The following is a 14,955-nucleotide window of genomic DNA, read 5'->3' on the forward strand; positions in this document are numbered from 1 at the left end:
AGGAAAGTCTATGTCAAATAGCAGGTGGTATTTTGAAAGAGTAATTTAACAATACTTTATTATTAGGGAGAGACAAATACATTATACCTGACCAAGCTGAAGTGCTATCATACATTTTGACCTTTAGAAACTACATTTTAGGCCAAAGGTAAGGATACGATCTGTACCTGGGAACAAAACACCACCTTTGATCATTTCTCCCATGATGCACCCAACTGACCAAATGTCAACTGAAAACAAAATGCAATGACATTAACATAAAGATTTTGGTTAAAATAAAAAAAAATATTTAAACATTAAAAAAAATCACATACACCATGTATACTTTAAAATTATAGAAAGCAGTATAAAATAAAAATGAGTGACAGTGAATGTGCTCTAACTACCAGCAGAGACTGTATGTCCTACTGCCAGATGCAGCCTACAAATATTTCAGCTTCTTTTCTCAACAATTTTTGAACTATAACAGCCACAAACTTTACATCTGTTTACGAAACCCATATATATATGTATATATATATGAATGTACCATGTTTATTTTCATTAGAGAACACAAGGAAGTTCATCACCTAACTAATTAAACTGCTGCAGCAGCACAAGGATACAGTCCCTTCCTGGAAAGAGGATTTTGTGGCAAACCATTTCTCCCATAATGCACCCCACAGACCATAAATCCACTATATGTTTGCAGCACAAAAGAAGGAAAAGCAAAGCAAAAGGTCATTAAAATCAAAGAAGCATAATATGATTGCATTATATAAAAACTGCAAAACATCACAAAAAGAAAAAAGTGATTTTAATTTTAGCTAATGGAATAATTTAAAACACAAAATATTTTTCAAAAGGCTTTGATTCACAAAAGCAAACATGAAGTATTGCCTTTTAACTACACATCTGATTTTAAAGTGAGAGCTATGCACAGAAATCACATAATTAAGAAACCTATACATTTTGTCTCTAAAAATTTGTTTAATAAACAGGCAGAACAAAACACAGACTTTACAAATAAGGCTGAAAATGAACACGAGGTAGCAAAATTTAAATAAAATTCTGATTCTATTTTGAGGCTCAACTGTGCATTATACTCTCTCTTTAAGTCAAATAAAAGAAAAAAGCATGAGCAGAAATAATCTAGTATACTAAAATAGTTACACAGAAAGAATGTTTCTATGAACAATTACAGTTAAAAAGTTAATCGAAAGCTCTTCAGAAATTTTCAAACTGGATTTCAAACTGGATAAATGCATTAAAGAAATCCTATGTTTATTCTGAATCAGAAGTACTTTGTCTTCTTGGCAATGCCATGTTACATTTACCCTACTATCCCAAAAGGAACAAGTGCTTAGAGAACGAGCAAATAATCAATTAAGAAAACTTAAACTTTTTTCTCCACCTAAAGTTTTTTAAACCCATATAGCCAAACTGCTTTGGTTTAAGTTAGTTTTAGCTGGGTACAGTATGAAAGTTCCTACAGATTTATTATCTACAGAGTCTCCTCAATGACTCACTGACTCTTATCACTCTAATCAATGCTGAAAAGAATCTGCTAGACACAGAAAGGGCAATCTCCACCTGTTTCACTAATACACCCTGACATTTTATATCTTCGGTCTGAAAATTTGGTAAAAACAGGAGAGTACATGGCTAAATTTGTTGTGGTAATCACTTCATAACGTATATAAACACTGAATCACTGTGTTGTACACTTGAAATTAATATAATATTGTATGTTAACTCTACTTCAATTAAAATAAAAAGGAGAATAGGTGGCTGCAGCTTAATAGAAGAGGGGAAGAATGAGCAATTTAAAAAGAAAGCCTTAGAAACTTGCATTTGTTTTTGAAGTTTCCAGGCCCTTTTTGAGAGCATGAAGAAAAGGGCAAAAGTATTAGGGAGAGGCGCCCATGCTGGTAGACTTATGAAATTAGAAGTCTGTACTTTCTAATACACTCAATAAAGAGACTGCCAGCTCATTACAGAATCTTAGGAACAAAGTTGGTAATAAATTTTGGAAATCCTGTAGAATTAAAGTTTCTCTAAAACGTTATATTAAGGGGCGCCTGGGTGGCTCTGTCGGTTAAGTGTCCGACTTTGGCTCAGGTCATGATCTCGTGGTTCGTGGGTTCGAGCCCCGCGTCAGGCTCTGTGCTGACAGCTCAGAGCCTGGAGCCTGCTTCAGATTCTGTGTCTCCCTCTCTCTCTCTGCCCCTCCCCTGGTCATGCTCTGTCTCTCTCTCTCAAAATTAAATAAACATTAAAAAAATAAAGAAATAAAATAAAAATAAAATTTCATATTAAAATACATATGAGTTTTGGGGTGCCTGGGTGGCTCAGTCAGTTGAGCGTCTGACTCTTGATTTGGGCTCAGGTCATGATCTTGCAGTTCGTGGGATCCTGGGATCAAGGGATTAAGCCCTGCCTTGGGCTCCAAGCTGACACTCTCCCTCTCTCTCTGTCCCACACCTGTGCGCATGGGCACGCGCACTCTCTCTCAAAAATAAAAATAGAAATAGAAATAAATACATATGAATCCTTATGATTCAAAACTTTCAAGAACAGAATTTTAAAGGAAAAAGTAATACTCATAAATCAGTTCAAAGAACAATTTTTTTTCCAGGGTTTTCATTTTATGGAAAAAATCTACAACAATAACTTTTTCCTATAGATTTTTAGAGAATGGCAAACTTTAGTTAAAGATCCAGGACAAAATTTATATAGATAACCTTAAGAAAAACGTTATTTTTAAACAAATTTCAAAAGCTGCAAGCGTGGGAAGATACTGTCTGGGTTAGTGAAGTCTCTCAGAACATAATGAGCCTAATTCAAACAAAAAACTAGCTTTAAAGGGTCAAACTGCTTAGTCTATTTGGCAGTTTAAATATACTCCATTATATCACAGTTTCCAAAAAGCTTTATGGTAGCTTGCAATAAAAGACAAAGTTGTTAAAACAAATGGCGGTGGGTGTCACTAAAAGAAGGAAGTTCTTATGTTTAATTTTGCTGCTAATGTTATCATGAGTGAGCATTACATTTAACTCCATTTCCTGAGGCAAAAAAAGGCAATAAAGTGATCTCCACAATTCTTATCTAAGACAGGAAAGCATGCCAATTCTTCATAGGATAGTTTCTCTTGATGTTAATTTCTGGTAGGGAGCTATGTCCCAAAATCACATTTACAGGTCACTGAGTGACACAATATCCATGACAACCAATAGTTTTACAGCAAATGCAAAAGCAATCTTCATGCTGATCACTTGAAGTATCAACTCTCAAAAGAAGAGTCTAATATTAAATCCAACTCACCAAATTCTAAGGCATACAACAATTTTAGGTAGAGAGTAAGAAAACAGAACAGCATGCTTACTTAGGAAAGAATAATTGTAAGTGTTTATTTTTAATTAATTCAGAAAAGCAAAGGAAATTAAGCTAAAACCCTCCGTTCAATATAGTCTTTTATAAAAAAGAAATTTGAAGATTAATATAGTTTCTTGATTCAAAGTAAACTGCTTGCTGTTCTAGATTTCTTGATAGAAAAAACACCTAGGTCCTTTTCTAGGGAGTATTTTGGATGAAATTGCATTTTAAAAGTTATAGTTTAAGTTAATAATAATCCTGTGCAGATTTATTCATCTCCTAAATATCTGAGATTCAACAATACTTTTTTTTAAATTTTTTTTTAACGTTTATTCATTTTTGAGAGACAGAGAAACAGAACATGAGGTGCAGAGAGAGCGAGAGGGAGACACAGAATCTGAAGCAGGTTCCAGGCTCTGAGCTGTCAGCACAGAGCCGGAAGTGGGGCTCGAACCATGAACTGTGAGATCATGACCTGAGCCAAAGTCGCACGCTTAACCGAGTGAGCCACCCAGGCGCCCCCAACAAAACTTCTTAAATTCTATATATGTACATATATGTATAAAATTTCTAAAAATGCATGAACTACATGCCTGATAATTTTCAATCTTGATTCTACTGTTGAAATATATAATTGAATATACCCATATACAATAGTGCTATTTCTTTAAGGCAGGATACAAGGCTTTGATGAAACACTGTTTTTCCCCAAAGACCACCTTAATTAATTATCCATCAGCTTTGCAGAATGGCCTCAATGCAGCTCTTACAGTTTACACTAAGTGCTAGAACCTTAGTTTCATGGGATTGGAAATATGTTCAAATATCACCAATGCAAGTAGGATTATTACTAAAAACAAACTGTCAATCTACCACATACTTCCTAAGTCCCTGTTAGAAATGCTCATTTTCTGGGCACCTGGGTGACTTGGTTTAAGCGTCCGACTTTGGCTCAGGTCATGATCTCACATTTTGTGAGTTCAAGCCCCGCATCAGGCTCTGTGCCGACAGCTTGAAGCTCTGCTTCGGATTCTGTGTCTCCCTCTCTCTCTGCCCCTCCCTTGCTTATGCTCTGTCTCTCTCTCTCAAGAATAAACATAAAAAAATTTAAAAAAAGAAATGCTCATTTTCAAGTTATAGGCAAACAAATGGCATATATTGTTTCAGGGGCAATAGCAACAAACTCTTTATCCAACTGTAGTGTTGACTGTTATGTACTTCTATTTAAATAAACAGGGGCCCCAAGTTTTTCCAAACATTTATGACAAAATTTATAGTTACTTTCAAACTCCTGATGAACACCTCAGTGGTACATTTAACTCTATGCACTTCCAGCTTAAATATTTACATAATAAATCTGATAAACAAAAGCCAGTAACAGTATTTTGAGTAAATAGTGTTTGCTGACCGTTTTCTTTGTAGCCCATCCCTAGGATGACCTCAGGTGCTCTGTAGTAGCGAGTCACTACGTAAGGCGTCATCATAAAACTAGTTCCTGCAGTCCTGGCCAGTCCAAAGTCAAGAATCTTCAAAGTGCAGTCTGATTTTACCACTATATTACTGGGCTTTAAGTCCTTCAAAATACAAAAATAAAAAATGGCTGCTGTGATATATACAAACATTTTACAGTTCACAAATTGTTAGATCAGTTGTAAAATAATTCATGGTAATTGTTATAATTTATCTCATTACAATCCGTACCACTGCTCAGATTCTTTGTAACAGGTAATTGTGAGACATTAGCTTGATGGCATTTTTCACTTATGAATACATACTTATTACAGAAATTAGCAATGGAAATCATGATTAGCTAGAAATTTTCAATCAAGTGCAATAAAAGCAATTTTGGAAGGTATTTTAAAGCTCACATAAGAACTGTTACAGTAAAATAAACAGAATAGTTAAGGTAAGCATTTATACTCATTTGTATACTAAATTACCAGATTTTTAAAAATCTCATTTTAAAGTCACAATGAGCTTTATATAGATAAGTCAACAGGCCATTCTATTGACAATCCAAGACCTTTCAAATTGGCAGATTTTCAGGGTGCTTTGGTGGCTCAGTCAGTTAAGTGTCTGACTCTCGGTTTTGGCTCAGGTCATGATCTCACAATTCATGGGTTCAAGTCCCACACTGGGCTCTGTGGCTATAGTGCGGACCCTGCTTGGGATTCTCTCTTTCCTCTCTGCCCCTACCCCACTTGCTCAAAAAAATTAAAAAAAAAAAAAACACAAACTGGCAGACTTTCATTTGTAAAGGACTGAAATGATCTTTTTTTAAAGTCATTAATTATCAGTTTTTTTCAGCTTAAAAAAATTTTTTTTAATGTTTTTTTAAATTTGTTTTTGACAGACAGAGAGAGAGAGAGAGAGAACAAGTGGTGGAGGGGGCAGAGAAAGAGGGAGACACAGAATCCGAAGCAGGCTGCAGGCTCTGAGCTGTTCACACAGAGCCCAAAGCAGGGCTTGAACCCATGAACCCAGAGATCGTGATCCGAGCTGAAGTCAGACGCTCAACCAACTAAGCCACCCAGGCGTCCCATGGACTGAAATGATCATAACCAGTCTTTCCATCACTGGCTTCCCACTTTAAATCACACAAATGTGTTCGTAAAATTGTTGTCTGCCCATAGAAGTAGGACACCATTGTCTTGGTGCCACTAATCCATAAGATACTAGCAGTTGATGCTACTAAATAAGGTCCTTGTGAAGAATTTTCTACCTGCCCAACCTTAAGGAATTCTATGCTATGATCATTAAAAGGAAGGCAGCAGCAGCATAAACACTCATGACTTTCAAGTCCAACACACTTTGTCTGTTAGCTCTGATGAATCTTATTATGAACCACAAAACCAAAGAAGGCAAACTCAATGTATCTGCCCACAAACACATTCCATTATGGGTACAGACATGCAGTACGTAACGTTGAATATCAATGATTAATACAAAAGAAAAAAAGCTGGCCTGTAAGACATTGTTTACACTTTTGTAACACCTATATCCAGAAAATCATGTATGTTGTCTTTAGCATATTTTGATAGGCAATCATGAATGGGTTTAGAAGATATGTACTCCAAGGGCTTTTTCAAATTGAAAATAGATATCAACAGGCTTAATGAAATATAAAATGAAAGTTTTCATTACAGCTATTTTGTACATATAATGTCGTACTATTTACAAAACACATTATCTCAGCAAATACAGCCTGTTCAAGAATTACATATTGCAAAACTGAAACTACTTCAGTGTCTACTGTGATGGCTAATGATTAATGGCTCTTTACACTACTACACTATAGCCTAGAAATAAGATGCCAACCTTAAATACTTTATTTTGGAAAGATTAAGAGCAAAATATAATTTTTTTACAAATATGTTTTGTCAAGAAAAAAGTCAACAAAATGCTTCAAAGACTATTACCTGAAATTCATCCTTGTATCAACTTACAGCTTTCCCCAGATGTAACACTGCTAACTATCCATGAGAAGAACTAAATTTGCATAAATTTGTGGCAGAGGAAGTAGGATTAATCTAATAACCCAGCTTCTCCACAATATTTTTCAGTCTCCTCACAGACAAGGCCTAACCATGATTAGCTCTAGTCAATGGGCTGTGAGTGGGAGCAAAGAGCAGAAGGGCCAGGGGCGCCTGGGTGGCTCAGTTGGTTAAGCGGCCGACTTCGGCTCAGGTCATGATCTCGCGATCTGTGAGTTCAAGCCCCACTTCGGGCTCTGTGCTGACAGCTCAGAGCCTGGAGCCTGCTTCAGATTCTGTGTCTCCCTCTCTCTGACCCTCCCCCGTTCATGCTCTGTCTCTCTCTGTCTCAAAAATAAATAAACGTTAAAAAAAAAAAAAAAAAGAACAGAAGGGCCAGTGCACGACACCCTGTTGTCTCTTCCTCAGCTCTGGTGATTAGTACCTTCCAAATAGTGGACCCTCTGTCAAGCGAGCTTGCTGAGCACCTATGTCCTTACCCCACCATGACCTACACTGGATATGTAGTATGGGCCATAAACCTTAGCTGTGTTAAGCTCCTGAGAATTCAGGGTTTATTTGTTACCATGACATAGCCTAGTTGTACCACTGCGATTTGAAATAAGGAATATCTATTTGGTCTCTGTCCCAATTACTGGCACAGAGCTCCTAAAACCCTTGCATTACCTAAAAGAGCACTAAAAGTGAAAGAACTACTTTTTGTTATTCCTAAGAAGTCCCATCTAACCAAACCAGAGTTTATGTTAAGGAGGTGACTTTTGTTAAGTTCCAAAGATGGGGGGCTGGTTGCCAGGGGCAACAACAAAATGATTAGAGGGTCAGAACTCTCAGCATTTCCCACTCAGATCACCAGGGAGAAGAAGGCTAAAGACCAAATTCAACATCAAAGGCTAATGATTTAATCAATCATAACATGTAATGCAGCCTCCATAAAAAAAAAAAAAAAAAAAAAAAAAAAAAGGACTGGTAAGGAGAACTTGCAGGCTGGTGAACATGTGGAGGTGCTGGGAGAATAAATCTTGCTCAGTACATCTCTCTATTTGGCTGTTTCTGAGTTATGTCCTTTGTAATAAACTGGTGAGTTCCCTGAGTTCTGTGAGCCGCTCTAGCAAATTAATTGAACCCAAGGAAGGGGTCTTATAAACCTCTGAATTATAGCAGTAGTTCAGAAGCACAGGTAACAAGTTGGGTTTGTGACTGGCATCTGAACAGTGGGTACTTCTGGGCCAGATCCCTTAACCTGTTGGATCTGATGCTATCTCCAGGTAGGTAGTATCAGGATTAAGTTAAATTATCAGATACCCAGCTGGTGTCCAGAAAATCTGAGAAGTGTTTGGTGTGGGAAAAACTACCACACATTTGGCGTCAGAAGTAGTACAGCAATAGTGTAAGAGCAAAGGAAACACACAATGCTTTTCTTTTACACTAGTCTATTTTAACACTGAAATTAGTACTAGAAGTGGGGTGTTACTATTATAGACACAGAATCTTGGCTTAGCAGATTGAGCAGCAGGCAGCAGCGAAATTAATATCAGAGGTTGGAAAGGTGATCCAGATTATATAATAGCAATACATTTCAGGATCCTGTCACTTGCAGTAACTTGGAAGGCACAGCACTCGTATACTGAACCTGAAGCTCTAGAACAAGGGTTAACAAATTAAGGCCTATTTTTGTGAAGAAAGTTTTATTAGAACACAGTTCTCTTCATTCAATTACCTACTATATACAGCTGCTTTTGTGTTATTAGCTGTTTTGTGTTAGAGCTAAATAGCTGTGAGAGAGACTCTATCATCTGCAAAGGCTAAAAGATTCTCAAGTCTTTACAGAAAAATTTGCTGACCCCTGCTCTAGAAGAGATTGGGAAGCAAAACCTTCATAATGTGTGCTGATGGCCATTGGGCCGCATTTGAAAGAACTGGCCACTTTAAAAGCAAAAATGAAAGGGACCCGGAGTCTAGATTTTCAGGACCTTGCCATTCTAGAAAAGCTAAATGCTACTGAACCCTTAAAAAATGGCAGATTGTCCAGTAACTCTCTCCCCCTCCCAACCCAATATATACATTTTCCTTGACTTCACAGTGGTATTATGTCCCAATAAAACCTCCTAACTTGAAAATATCGTTAAGATGAAAATGCATTTAATATATCTAACCTACTGAACATCAGAGCTTAAGGCTACCCTACCTTAAACATGCTCAGAACGCTTACATTAGCCTACGGCTGGGCAAATTACCTAACGCAAAGCCTGTTTTACAAGTCAAGTGTCGAACAGCTCATGTGATTTATTGGTGGTGTCCTGAAAGTGAAAACCAGAATGGCTGTATGCGTAGGGAAAGCTTGCTACGTGCAGCAGCCGTTCACCCTGTGACTGCGTGGCGGCGGGAGCCGCGGCACTGTGACAGAGTGCTGCACCACATTATCGCTAACCTGGGAAAGGATCAAATTCAAAGCACGGTTTCACACCGTACTTTTCACACCACAGTAAAGTGGAAAAATTAGGTGGAGCCCCCAGGAGGAAGGGACCATCTGTGCTCCTCCACCTTACTAATGAGCCAAAGTCAGATGACTTGTTTGAGGCAATGGAATGTGAGGGAATATGTTGTACACCAAATCTGAAAAGTTCTCTATATTTTTAAAATTTTTTTTTAAAAAGTTTATTTATTTTAAGAGAGAGAGAGAGAGAGAGAGAGAGAGAGAGAGAGCGCGCGCACAAGCATGGGAGGGTCAGAGAGAGGGAGGGAGAAAGAGAGAATCCCAAGCAGGCTCCACACTACCAGCACAGAGCCCGACGAGAGGCTTGAACTCATGAATTGTGAGATCATGACCTGAGCCAAAATCAACAGCCAGACGCTTAACCAACTAAGCCACCCAGGCGCCCCGAAAAGAAGTTTTAAATATGCTTGATTTAGCTTGGCTCTTGCTCCTCCATCTTTCACCAGGAGGAAGGGATGTGCCCCAGGGAGGCACCCTTTCAGCCTGGATGCTGAAACGTGAAGGTGGAACAAACCTGGGATCTGAAGCAGTGCCACACGGCCAAGCCTGCAGACCCCTGAACAAGCAATAAACGTTGTCTTATGCCACCAATACCTTGGATTTGTTTTTCATGCATCATTTCCACGTAATAATTCTGAAAACCCTGGAGGGAAAAAGACCAGTAAGATCTTTCAAAAACTTGATGAAAATGCCTCAGACTTGTCAACAGAAGCCTGAAAAGTTAAAGGTAGACATTAAATCCAAGAATGCAGAACCAGTGACTAACAACTGTGCTGTGAAAAGAACTGTAATTAAAAACAAGAAGCCTCCTAAGTTTCTGAGAGAGTTGTATTGTCAAAGAGCCCAGGGGTGCCTGGGTGGTTCAGTCAGTTAAGCACCCAATTTCGTCTCAGGTCATGGTCTCACATGTCATGGGTTCAAGCCCCATGTCAGGCTCCACAATGACAGTGTACAGGCTACGTGGGATTTTCTCTTTCCCTCTCTCTGTCCTTCTCTCTCTCTCAAAAATAAATAAATAAACTTAAAAACAAAAACAAAAACAAAAACACCTCCATTAGCCTGTGACTCTTCTGGCTTTAAAACAGTAGCTCTCAATTCAGGGCAATTTTGCCCTCAAGGGATATTTGGCCATGTCTAGAGACAGTTTTGGTTGTCGTAACTGGGAAGTACTGGTGGGATCTAGTGGGTAGAGGCCAGGAATGCTGCTAAACATTCTACGAGGTGCAAGACAGCTCCTCAAATGAAGGAATTCTTCATCCGAAACATCAACAAGGTCCAGGTTGAGAAGGGTTGCCTTAAAATGACACTTGGGCTCCCCAGTATTTTACAGAGAGTAAGCTGAGAAGGCTGAACAGCCCCCAAGGAGAACAGTTTTTTTTTTTTAAAGTTCATTTATTTACTCTGAGAGAGAGAGAAAGAGACAGCATGCAGGGGTGAGGGGGAGGGAGAGAATCCCAAGTAGGCTCTGTGCTGTTAGTGAGGAGCCCAATGTAGGGCTTGAAACCATGAATGTGGGATCACGACCTGAGCTGAAATCAAGAGTCAGACGCTCAACCAACAGAGCTACCCCGGTGCCTCCCGAACACATTTTCTAATAAACACTTCAGATATATTTAAAAGGATAGTGGAAAAGAAAGACTCTTCACATAGTAGAGCCAGGTACCTCAGAGAACAGTGTACAGAGTGTTCCTTGCAGAACTAACCAAGGGATATTCCTCATCCCCAAGGGAAGTGACATTCACAATGCCTGCCCAACAGCATTCCAAATTACAAATAATCAGTGTCTGAGTTTTTCAGTTTCCCCAATGGGATTGTTTACTATGGTTACCCTGGCCTGGTGTGACAATCATATCTAGGGGATGGGGGCAGGGGGAGTAAACAGGAGTGGTCAGATAATTTGATCATTTTAGCTTCTGGACTAAAAGGAACAATGTCTTGATCTGAAGTAGAAATTACCATGTATCACTTGGGAAATAAATGTCTTGACAGACTAGGACTCTGGGTTATCTCCCCTAAGCAAGGGGTGAGTGTACTATGTGTGGCATAAAGGGGCAAAGAAGTGTTCGACAGCCTGAAGGGTAGTGTACGGCAGAAACTAATGCTCACCACCATTTCGAGCTCTGCCTCTCCACATTTCCCTGTCCCTTATAGTTAAGCAGGTCCTCGTGACTAGTTCTGCCAATGGGCTCAGAACAGAGGTGATGTGTGTCACTTCCAGGCCAAAGCTAGAAAAGCCAGTACACACCACGTGGCTTTCTCTTCGCTGGACACAATGACTGGCAACTATGCAGATGGTGAAGCTTGGGTCTCTTGACTATGTGGAAGGAACCCCATTCCTCCCCCTGCCTTGTACTGAAGCCCTAAGAGATGAAAATTCAGATTATTTTACCAAGTAAGCGATTTTAGATCAGGTTGGGGTGAAGGGTATTTAAAAATTTTTTTTAATGGCTATTTATTTTTGAAAAAGAGAGCGAGCGAGACAGAGCGTGAGCAGGGGAGGGGCACACAGAGAGGGAGATACAGAATCTGAAACAGGCTTCACGCTCCAGCTGTCAGCACAGAGCCTGACGCGAGGCTCAAACCCACGAAATCTGAGATCATGAACTGAGCTGAAGTCAGACACTCAACCGACTGAGCTACCCAGGCACCCCAGGGTGAAGGGTATTTAAAATTAGTAGCAGAGCAGAGAGATGAGCATCAGTTGTGGCCTCAAGACCAGCTATAGGAGAGGGTGCTGTAGTTTATCCCATGAAACTTCTTATAACTTCCTCAAGGAACAGACATCAAATAAAATCCTGGAGGAAGAGTCTCCAGAACCTACTGTATGAAGGAAATGGGAACAAGAGGCACCAGAGGTGTCCTACAGTGGGTCCTGTGGTGCCTGTTCTGATTCCTGATTCAGGACTGAGGCACCCATTCTTCTAGCTGCTGCCAGCGTTGGGTGCCGAGTTTGCAGCAACTCTCTCCAGGAACTGCCTTCAGCCACAGAGAGCAAGTTTTCCAATGTCATGCTGCTCCCCAGAGCAAAAGTCCAGTTAAGTCAACAGCTGAGGCCTCTGGAGTGACTGCATCCAATTCAATTTCTCCCTCTGTCCAGTTTTACTTCCTTTACTCCCTCAAAGATGCTGATCCCTAGGGGAATCCCCAACGAACTTCTTACATGTGTTATCTGTCCTAGAGATTTGTTTCCCACATAGCCTGACCTAAGATAAAAGCACAGACTTCTTCACAGTATGTCTCTTATTAGCTCAAACTTATTATGTAAATTTTCTACAGTTGTACTTATTTTTACCACTTTATCTATCCACACTAAGGGAGTATGTTAAAATATCCCAATACTGGGGTGCTCGGGTGGCTCAGTTCGGTGAAGTGTCCAACTTTGGCTCGGGTCATGATCTTGTAGTTTGTGGGTTCCAGCCCGCGTCGGGGTCGGGGTCTGTGTCTGTGATAGCTCAGAGCCTGGAGCCTGCTTCAGATTCTGTGTGTCCCTCTCTCTCTGCCCCTCCCCTGCTCTCGCTCTCTTATTCTTTCTCTCAAAAATAAATAAACATTAAACAAAAAATTTTTAAGAAGTATCCCAATACCGTTGTGTCTGCATAATTCTTCTATTTTCCACAGTTTAAACTCTGTGTATTGTAACTCCACTTCATGTATAAAGTTCTTGACAGTTACTAAATAAGTGAATTACACCCTTTATCCTTACAAAGTCACTGAGAAATGCTTTCCCCCTGGCTCCATGATATTCAATTTACCTGACTAAATAGAATTACCCTTGTTTTCATGTTTCATTTTCGCAGTACATCTTTGCCAATGCCTTTGCTTTTAGCCTTTGGAAGCTAGTTACAACTGTTTGCATTACAGAAACACACAGTTGTTGTTGGTAGTTTTGTGTGCCGAAACCTGAACTTTGTTCATTAAGGGGTTAATTCCCTTTATCCATTATGTTACCTATTGGTCTTCCGTAATTTAATGTTCCCTTTTTATGTTTCTTGCTATGTCTTTTGTTTCCTATCTTTTGTCATGTGGTCTGTGATTTCTGTTACCCCCATTAATCTGAAAATATTCTATTTGGGAGATTTTACTTCACTAAAATCAAATTCATTTCCATGGTGGCACACTACTCTCCTAGTCCACAGGGCAAAAGAAACAAGCAGAAACAAAACCCAGAAGTTGAACTCATTCGCCTGTCACAGAATAGGAATATGGGATGAGGAAGATAAAACACCTTCCCATTGAAAGAGATATCTCCTATGTTGCTTAAAGATGGCATCAGACATAATATTATAGCAGTTGCATATGCAATATACAAAGCAATTCAGTCAGAATGATAATTAAGGATAAGCCTAAATATGTCACATACATAACGGTCTGAAAATAGTTAATCTGAGAACAAATCTGTTTTCATTTTGAGTCAGATTATTTGACACAAGGTAGCTCAGAGAAAAGACAGAATTCCAATGAATTAAATACTTTTCAAGAAATTTCTCTCAAATTAAATGCTATACTTTTCCAAGAATAAGCTAGAATTAAAACTAAAATACAAAAAACACACGTCCACACGTTCATGTCAGCATTGCTCATGATAACCAAAAAATGGCTAACAACCCAAATGTCCCTCGAGTGATGAATGGATAAACAAAATGTGGTATATATCCATAAAGTGAACTACTGTTTGGCAATAAAAGGAATAAGTACTGATACATAATACATAGAGGGATGAACCTTGAGAACATTACTCTAGGGAATAGAAGCCAGACACAGAAGATCATGTTATATACAATTCCACTTGTAAGAGATGTACAGAACAGGCATATATATGGAAACAGAAAGTAGGTTAGTAGTTGTGTGGGGCTGGGGGCAAAGGGAACAGGGAATAACAGAAATGGAAGGCTAACAGGTGCAGGATTTCTTTAAGTGGGGTGAAAATGTTCCAAAATTAGATCGTGGTGACAGGTGTGCAACCTTTGAGTATAGTAAATAATTATTATACACTTTATAAATTGTATGGTATGGGAATTACATGTCAATAAATCAGTTAAAAGCAGATTACAAAAATATAAAATATTTCTGAACATCTGAGAAACAACTCTGATGAATACTCAGTTTTATATCATTGGTAATGATAGCAGGATATTTATATACTGCCTCATTTCAAAGCAAAACTAAGCTTATTCTACTCCATATAAACCCGTGAAGTACAACGCCCCAAAATATGATTAAAGACAGTGATGTCAGCAAAAATGGAAGAGTAGACTGCTTCACAGAAACGCCAAAAAGCAGAGCAAAATGGATCAGAATACTTTTTCAGAAATCTGGAAAACAGTCAAATGTTCACAACAACCAAGTAAACATAGAATTGAGACAAAGGCAACTTAAAAAACAATAGGCAAGAGTGTGGTGTTTTTACTAGTCCTGTCCTACCCATCTTCCTGGCTGCCCGCATTCTCAGTGTGGGACTCTTGTCTTGGGCTAGAGAGGGGGCATTTCTCAAAAACACTGCAAGACAAGTGAATAACCTATTCTGCCTGTGACAAAACACTGAAGTTGAAGAAAACAAGATGTGGCATATATTCAAGAATACAACATACACATAATAGAAGTTTCAAATAAGAG

General features: G+C 38.9%; 1 protein-coding gene across 8 annotated transcripts in view; it reads right to left on the minus strand.

Moving 5' to 3' along the window:
* Nucleotides 1–14,955, minus strand: part of MAPK8 (mitogen-activated protein kinase 8) — a 101,633-nt gene that overhangs the window by 14,466 nt on the left and 72,212 nt on the right. For 5 of the 8 annotated variants that reach the window (XM_078434506.2, XM_078434504.1, XM_078434505.1 and 2 more), the window contains 3 exons: nucleotides 9,857–9,985; nucleotides 4,763–4,928; nucleotides 159–230 (listed from right to left, as the gene is read on the minus strand). In XM_078434506.2, the coding sequence (XP_078290632.1) occupies nucleotides 159–230; nucleotides 4,763–4,928; nucleotides 9,857–9,985 (367 nt within the window). Of the gene's footprint in view, nucleotides 1–158; nucleotides 231–605; nucleotides 678–4,762; nucleotides 4,929–9,856; nucleotides 9,986–14,955 lie in introns of all 8 variants that reach the window. The other 3 variants (XM_078434508.2, XM_060642217.3, XM_060642216.3) reach the window with 3 other exon arrangements.

The sequence above is a fragment of the Panthera onca genome, chromosome D2, assembly GCF_046562875.1.
Source record: "Panthera onca isolate mPanOnc1 chromosome D2, mPanOnc1 haplotype 2, whole genome shotgun sequence".
In the NCBI taxonomy this organism is placed as follows: Eukaryota; Metazoa; Chordata; class Mammalia; order Carnivora; family Felidae; genus Panthera; species Panthera onca.